General features: G+C 34.6%; 1 protein-coding gene across 1 annotated transcript; it reads left to right on the forward strand.

Annotated features, from left to right (window-relative positions):
* The first annotated feature begins 4,736 nt into the window (after nt 1–4,736).
* On the forward strand, nt 4,737–5,492 carry LOC114195406 (auxin-responsive protein SAUR50-like). The gene has a single exon (XM_028085866.1). The coding sequence runs from the start codon at nt 4,826–4,828 to the stop codon at nt 5,348–5,350; it is 525 nt and encodes a 174-aa protein (XP_027941667.1). The 5' UTR covers nt 4,737–4,825; the 3' UTR covers nt 5,351–5,492.
* The last annotated feature ends 2,854 nt before the right edge of the window (nt 5,493–8,346 follow it).

The raw sequence follows: 8,346 nt of genomic DNA on the forward strand, positions 1-8,346 counted from the left end.
GTGGTCGTTAAAATTTATTTGGTGTGTGAGCCTTTATTTTTTCTGTGTTTTATTTTATGAGTAATTGTTGGATTTGATTTTGTAAATGGAGGTATAAGAATTGAGACAATCTTATTGTGTTTTTTTTATTGTTGATAAAAAACTAATATTACTATTATTTTTTAATTTAAAACATTCATATATATATATATATATATATATATATTTATTGTTGGGTATTGGGCTTAAACCTAGTGGAGAGGAGGCTATAAAATAAAGAGAGAGGCAGAACAATAGAGTCAGAACACACTGAAAGCCCTAACACATAGAGGGAGAGGTAGAGGGAAAATTCTGTTCACGTTTTTCATAGAGCTGTCGCAGTAAATTCGGCGCTGCGGATTCGTTCACCGTTGGATCGGGCTGAAATTTTTACAGCAGGTTCGGAACTCATTGCTCTTCATTCTGACTGGTCGGATCTTTGATACGAGGTCTGAGTTGGGAGATATTAATTTCGCACTGCATCAGTTATTTGTAGAGGTTTTCCTCTCTTGTTCTTCTCTATTTTGAAAGCTTTGTTGCTTTGTTATTTGGTTGAGTGTTGGCACTAATTTGTGCTATTGATTGAGACTCTTTTGTACTCTTGTTGATCATAGTGAAGCTATTTCTTTGGTCTGGACGACTCGTGATTTTTTACCCTTGATTTGAGGGGTTTTCCACGTTAAAAATCTTGGTGCCTTTATTTGTGCTTTTGGTGATTTATTATTGCTGCTCTTTGATTATTGCTCCTCATAGATTATTGCAAGTTAGGGGAAATTATATCCGCTGCATTCTCTGGTATATTGTTTGTTGTTGTTTTCCCCATCAGAGTGGTATCAGAGCTCTTGGTTGGGCTATATTTACTTGCTTGAATGATGGAGGCAAATGCAAAGATGGTTGCTTTGAATGGTACAAATTATCATTTGTGGAAGGGCAAGATGAAAGATTTATTATTTGTCAAGAAATTGCATCTTCCGGTCTTTACTACACAGAAGCCAGATTCTATGTCTGAAGAAGAATGGGACTTTGAGCACCAACATGTATGTGGTTTTATTCGGCAATATGTTGAAGATAATGTTTATAATCATATTGCTAATGAGACACATGCCATAGCTTTGTGGGAGAAGATTGAGTCTTTGTATGCTTCTAAGTCGGGCAATAATAAATTGTATTTGTTAAATTGCTTGATGAATTTGAGGTACAGGGAGAATTCTTCTATTTCTGATCACTTAAATGAGTTTCAAGGGCTCCTAGATCAATTGTCAGGAATGGGCATAAAGTTTGATGACGAAGTTATGGGATTATGGTTGCTTAATACTCTACCAGAGTCTTGGGAGGTATTTTGGGTTTCAATTACGAACTCTGCCTCGAATGGTGTTGTTTCTTTTCAGATGGCAAAAAGCGGTGCTCTTAATGAAGAGATGAGAAGGAAGGCACATGGTTCTTCATCTCAGTCTGAGATGCTTGTTACAAAAGCTAGGGGGAGAAGTCAAAAAAAGGAACATAAAGGTGGTAGAGAGAAGAGTAGGAGCAAGTCCAAGTCAAGATACAAGAATTTAGAGTGCCATTTTTGTCATAAAACTGGGCACATTCAGAAATACTGTTTTAAGTGGAAAAAGGAGAACAAAGACAAGTAGGGCAAACAGAGAGAGAATGATCATGATGATGATGATCATGTCACTACTGCTACAGATGGTGATCTTGTTCTTCTTCGTGACTTTGAGTCCGTTAATCTTGTATCTGATGAGAGCATGTGGATTATTGATAGTGGTGCTACACTGCATGTTACACCTAGGAAGGAGTTCTTCACATCTTACACTTCTGGTGATTTTGGAGTGTTGAAGATGGGTAATGATGGTGAGTCTAAAGTGATTGGTGTTGGTGATGTTTGCCTGCAAACCAACATGGGAGTGCAGTTGTTGCTTAAAGGAGTCAAACATGCTCCGGATGTCCATTTTAATTTAATCTCTGTGCAGTTGCTTGATGATTGTGGTTATGACAATCACTTTGGTTCTAGTAAATGGAAGCTCACTAAAGGTAACTTGGTTATAGCCAAAGGGGAGAAACAATCTAAATTATACTGGACTAAAGCTTTGGTTGCTAAAGACAGTGTGAATGCTATGTATATGGAGGCATCTTTGTGGCACCGGAGGCTTGGTCATATAAGTGAGAAAGGGCTTAACTGCTTAGCTAAAAAGGATGTGCTTATGGGATTGAGAAATGCAAAATTGGAGAAATGTTCTCATTGCATGGTTGGTAAACAAACCAGAGTATCTTTTAAGAAGCATCCACCCTCAAGGAAGTCAGAATTGCTTGAATTGGTGCATTCTGACGTTTGTGGCCCATTAAAGGTAAAGTCATTTAGTGGTGCACTTTACTTTGTTACTTTTATTGATGATTGTTCCAGGAAGCTATGGGTCTATGCTCTTCAGCGGAAAGGTCAAGTACTTGAAAAGTTCAAGGAATTTCATGCTATGGTTGAGAGGCAATAAGGCAAGAAGCTGAAATGCATTCGTAGTGATAATGGTGGTGAGTACCGTGGACCTTTTGATGTTTATTGCAGGCAGCATGGTATTAGACACGAGAAGACTCCTCCTAAAACTCCTCAGTTGAATGGTCTAGCGGAGAGGATGAACAAGACCTTGGTTGAAAGGGTTACATGTATGCTTTCGGAAGCAAAGTTGCCTAAGCACTTTTAGGGAGAGGCATTGCTTGCAGCTGTGCATGTTATTAATCTCAGTCCCGCAGTTGCTTTGAATACTGAGGTGCCAGACAAAATTTGGTTTGGTAAGAATGTTAACTATGATCATTTGCGTGTCTTTGGTTGTAGGGCATTTGTTCATGTTCCTAAGGATGAAAGATCCAAGTTAGATAAAAAGACAAGGCAATGTATCTTTATTGGCTATGGTGAGGATGAATTTGGCTACAGGTTTTATGATCCTGTTGAGAAGAAGCTTGTTAGAAGCCGTGATGTACAATTCATGGAAGACCAGACCATTGAAGACATTGATAAGGTGGAGAAAACCACACCCGAGAAAGATAGTAATCTCACTGATGGTAATCCGATGAGGTTGCCCGCTCACAATTTGGAGAATGTTGAAACGGAAGCTCAAGACAATGAGCAACATGGTGATGTTGATGATCAACAGTTTGGAAGTGGAGTAGAGGTTCCAATTGATGATGCTCAAGAGGAACATGATGATGATGACGATCTTGGTGATATACCTGAATCACCTCAAGTCCAACTCAGGAGGTCTAATAGACAGAAACAACCTTCTACAAGGTATTCCTGTGATGAGTACATAACCTTGACTGACGGTGGAGAACCTGAGTGTTTTGAAGAGGCAAAGTTCATTGCTATTACTGAAGCATATAAGGAGTTATTATGGTTGAAGAAATTCTTGCAGGAGCTTGGTTTTAGGCAAGATAAGTATTCATTGTTCGTTGATAGCCAAAGTGCTATCCATCTTGGTAAGAATCCAATTTTTCATTCTAGATCCAAACATATTGATGTGAGGTATCATTGGATACATGATGCTTTGGATGCTAAGTTGTTGGAGTTGGAAAAAGTTCATACAGATGATAATGGTGCTGATATGATGACTAAAGCATTGCCAAGAGGAAAGTTTGAAGTTTTTTGTGAGATCACCGGTTTGGCGGTTATCTCCACATAGTTGTGAGGGGGAGATTTGTTGGGTATTGGGCTCCCTTCCTATGTGGAGAAAAGGCCCAAAATTTGAGAAGCCCATGTGTCACTTAAACCTAGTGGAGAGGAGGCTATAAAATAAAGAGAGAGGCAGAACAATAGAGTCAGAACACACTGAAAGCCCTAACACATAGAGGGAGAGGTAGAGGGAAAATTCTGTTCACGTTTTTCATAGAGCTGTCGCAGTAAATTCGGCGTTGCGGATTCGTTCACCGTTGGATCGGGCTGAAATTTTTACAGCAGGTTCGGAACTCATTGCTCTTCATTCTGACTGGTCGGATCTTTGATACGAGGTCTGAGTTGGGAGATATTAATTTCGCACTGCAGCAGTTATTTGTAGAGGTTTTCCTCTCTTGTTCTTCTCTATTTTGAAAGCTTTGTTGCTTTGTTATTTGGTTGGGTGTTGGCACTATTTCTTTGGTCTGGACGACTCGTGGTTTTTTACTCTTGATTTGAGGGGTTTTCCACGTTAAAAATCTTGGTGTCTTTATTTGTGCTTTTGGTGATTTATTATTGCCGCTCTTTGATTATTGCTCCTCATAGATTCTTGCAAGTTAGGGGAAATTATATCCGCTGCATTCTCTAGTATATTGTTTGTTGTTGTTTTCCCCATCATATATATATTAAAGTGGATTGTAGAGTGGGAGTAACTTTTTTCTTTTCAATAAGAGTGTCAAAATCCTGTTTTCCTTCGTGGAAACTAAGTTGTTCTTTAAACAACACATATTATATATATAATGGAATAATCTTGTAGTTTTATTCTTTTAATGTGTGTGAAGTATTTTTTTTTTTTATAATATTTTTTCAGGTGATGTACCGTAAAATTTGCTCTTTTAACTCAGCCTAACATGGAAAACTTTTCTTTCGGTATGGTTGATTGTCTATGCACGTGACAAAGTTGAGGTAGCCATTGTTATATTGTATCATTGTTATATTCTATATGTAGAAATCAAAGAAAACTTCTCATCATTGGGAAACGAGAATTAATAACCATGCTCTGAAGCCCTATAAATAGCAAGCATGCATCCAATGTAGGCCAAGCCAAGTCAATAAGCAAAAGAACCCAAAAAAAGCGATTCCCCCATAAGAGAGAAAAAAGTCACCATGTCAATGGATCTAAAGAAATCTAACAAGATCAGAGAAATTGTTAGACTTCAACAGATCCTCAAGAAATGGAGAAGGCTAGCCAATTCTTCAAAAACCACTGCTACCACCAATGTGCCCACTTCCATAACCACCACCAGTAAGAGCATGAAGTTTCTGAAGAGAACCCTTTCCCTATCAGAACGTGAGGGAGGGTCAAGCAATGTTGTTCCCAAAGGGTACCTAGCTGTTTGTGTTGGTGAAGAGCTCAAGAGGTTCACTATACCAACTGAGTATTTGGGTCACCAAGCGTTTCAGATTCTTCTGAGAGAAGCAGAAGAAGAATTTGGGTTTCAACAAACAGGTGTGCTTAGGATTCCTTGTGAAGTTGCTGCTTTTCAGAGTATCTTGAAGATGGTGGAAAGTAAAGGGGACATGTTTTCCTCCCAAGAATGTAGACTCAGCATTGAAGAGATGCTGATGGGGTACTGCTCAGAAAACCAGATTGCATATTCTCACCATCCTCAAAGTCCATTATGCAGATAGTACTGCATATTGCAGTTTTTATCCTTTTGTTTCTTTGTACCTTACAAAACAAATGTATGAGAGAGAGAGAGAGAGAAAGAGTGAGTTCAATTACATGTAAGTGACCCCTTTTGCCATTTATGAAGCAAGGATATGATTATGACTTTCACTGTCTATTCACTAATTCTGGAAAATTGTTTTGTAACTAGAAGAACTTCTTTGTTGAGTAATTACATTGTTTGTTCGCTTTTGTGAAAAAGGGATATCTGAAGATTTGATAATACAGATTCAAGATTGTGAGACTCATGTTATCAAACCTTCTGTTATTGTTTGGCAGTATTTTTATGTCTGATCATTAATCAGTATAACTGAATGTTTTTGCTCATTGCAATTGATTCATATTTACAAGAACTCAAACCATTCGACCAGACAAATCCTCATGTTTTGATCCATGTATGTAGCAAACAAGTGATGATTCAGTTAAGGTTTCTTCAAACTGACTTGTTCGATACAAGTTTTGAATCATGAAAAAGCATTCCTCAATTTGGAACCTGTAATAGACATGGGTCAAACACCAAGAACGCAGTGCTGTTTCAATTTTCAAGTTGAAAAAATACTACTTTTCCTTTAAGATATAAACATCTTCTGTTGTAAATAGTTAAGCAGTTTCCGATATATATATATATATATATATATATATATATATATATATATATATATATATATATATATATATATATATATATATATATATATATGGTGAAATGTACTATAGTACTATGGTCAATTGACTAGCTGTTTTCAATATGTTAAACTTGTCATAAATATATTAACTATATAAAAAATATAAATAAAAAGGTTATTGAAAATTTCAAGAGTATTTCATGTCCTTGAATTAATTACTTAATATGAAAATAATTTAAAGCAAAATTGATAATGGAAATATATATTCCGGCTTTTATAATAATTTAAAAAAAAAGATTTAAATAGTTTTCTCAAGGAATCTATAATATGAGAAAAACACTAATCATTTATCAAAGTTAAATTTATGTGTCAGGCAAGTTGTGATTAAAACCACGTTCAAATTCAAATTGGTATACTTAAGAAGGTAATTCAAAGTCAAAGGTGCATAGGAGTCTAATAATCTCCTTGCAGCAGATGCTTAATAATTGCTAACATTATCTCTCTGACAAGATTCAAGTCACTTACACAGTCGTTGATTTTTAAATTCATAAATTAATAATTTAGAAACAGATAGCGTATAGGGGGATTAAAGTGGTCCACCTTAATCATAGCCTAGTGAATGATTGATGTAACTCTAAACATCACGGGTAAGGTAAGTTAATATCTTTAGAATATTATTCAAGAAACTAATGATTAATTTTAATAAAAAACGGTAGAGTAAAATCCATTAAGTTATGCTAAATATATCAATAAGCAATTAAAAGAAATAACTTGATTTATTAGATACAATGATATCATTATCTCGGTAATGGGTGCTAGAAAAATACCATCTAACATTTTTTTTATAACTTTATTAATGATTAAAGTTATACAAAATTATTAGGCTAACTAAGATGTCAAAATATGATCTTTACAGAAAAAAAATTATACAAAATTAAAAAAAATAGGTAAAAGAGTCTTACATTTTTTGTTCGGAGTTACACAAAATTCAGTAAATAAGAAAATTATATTTGTAGCATGCTCACTTAATAGATATTTAAAAATTCTACATAAAAAAAAAATTAGTACATTAAAATTTAGAACACTTTAAAATTGTGTATCCAAGTTTGCCCTAGTCAATATTTACATATCATTATGTTCTTTGCCCTAATCCTTCTTTCTTGTTTTGAAGGTTAAACTCATGTGGGGTTGGTTTATTTAAATGAGGAGTGACAAGGACTGAGATTCTACAAGTACATAATCAATTTATTAAACACACATTAAGCAAAATTAAAGTGAGTGATAGGTTCTGACTGCATTGGTTTCCAAGGCAAACCGCCCTAACACTCAGGGTACCCTCGTACATTACAATTGTACTGTTGTTACCTCATGGCTTAATTATTTTATTGCCATGCTTTTTATTTTAAGCTAGTTTATGGTCTGAAAACTGAGTCATTTTTGGGTTTTCAAGAGAAGCATGTGACATGGCATTAATAGCACATACAAAGAGTGGCAGAATTAAGCAGTTTCTAGACTTTATTTTTCCAAGTGCATGTTCAACTTTGACCTAAATATATGGGAAACTCTTTTAACAACTTTCATTTTGTAATCTCATTGCCATGTGGTCATGTGGAAGAGCAGCTGAGGACAAGGAACATGGAGCTAAACATGTAGTTGAGGATGAAAGAAAACAAAAGGACAACAAAGAAAATATATAAATAAAATAATTGGGTAAATTTTTTAGTTTGTTTACCAGTGTTGAAAATATAAAGGCGATTAAGAAAAGAAAAATAAAGATTAATTGTCTCAACTCATTTGGTTAAATATAAAATGTAAAACATATTTGCCTTTTGTTTTACTTATATTATAGAATAAATGTATGAATAAAATGGTTATGTCAGTTATTCTTGCAAAAGTTACATTGTTCCTCACTTTTATATCAACTATAGAATAGTTTATTTGTGGTTTGCACAGGTAAGAGAAATAAAAAAGAGGGTAAACCAGTGAAAAGAAAAAGTAAAAATAGTGAACTCGTATTGTACAAATTACAGAATGTATATACACGTATAAATATAAAATGGTGGATGAATAGAATTTTTTTACGGTAAGTCAAATCAATTTTGAAAAATAAATAATCCGGTTTCTGAAAATATTAAAATTAAAAAAAGTTTATGAAAATATGATTTCTTTAGTTGATGCTAGGAAATCATAATAAAGTTTTTTTTTTTTTGTTAACATATCAAACTCATTATCATTTTGGACATCAACTTACACCACTTAATTTTATGTTAGTTTTTAAGGTGACTGTACTTCTATAATTGTAGTTAGCAAATTTTATTCTTATTTTAAATTTT

Source organism: Vigna unguiculata, chromosome 8 (assembly GCF_004118075.2).
Source record: "Vigna unguiculata cultivar IT97K-499-35 chromosome 8, ASM411807v1, whole genome shotgun sequence".
Taxonomy (NCBI): Eukaryota; Viridiplantae; Streptophyta; class Magnoliopsida; order Fabales; family Fabaceae; genus Vigna; species Vigna unguiculata.

Coding starts and splice junctions, on each gene's coding strand:
- LOC114195406 (XM_028085866.1), top strand. CDS start 4,826: ATGTCAATGGATCTAAAGAAATCTAACAAGATCAGAGAAATTGTTAGA.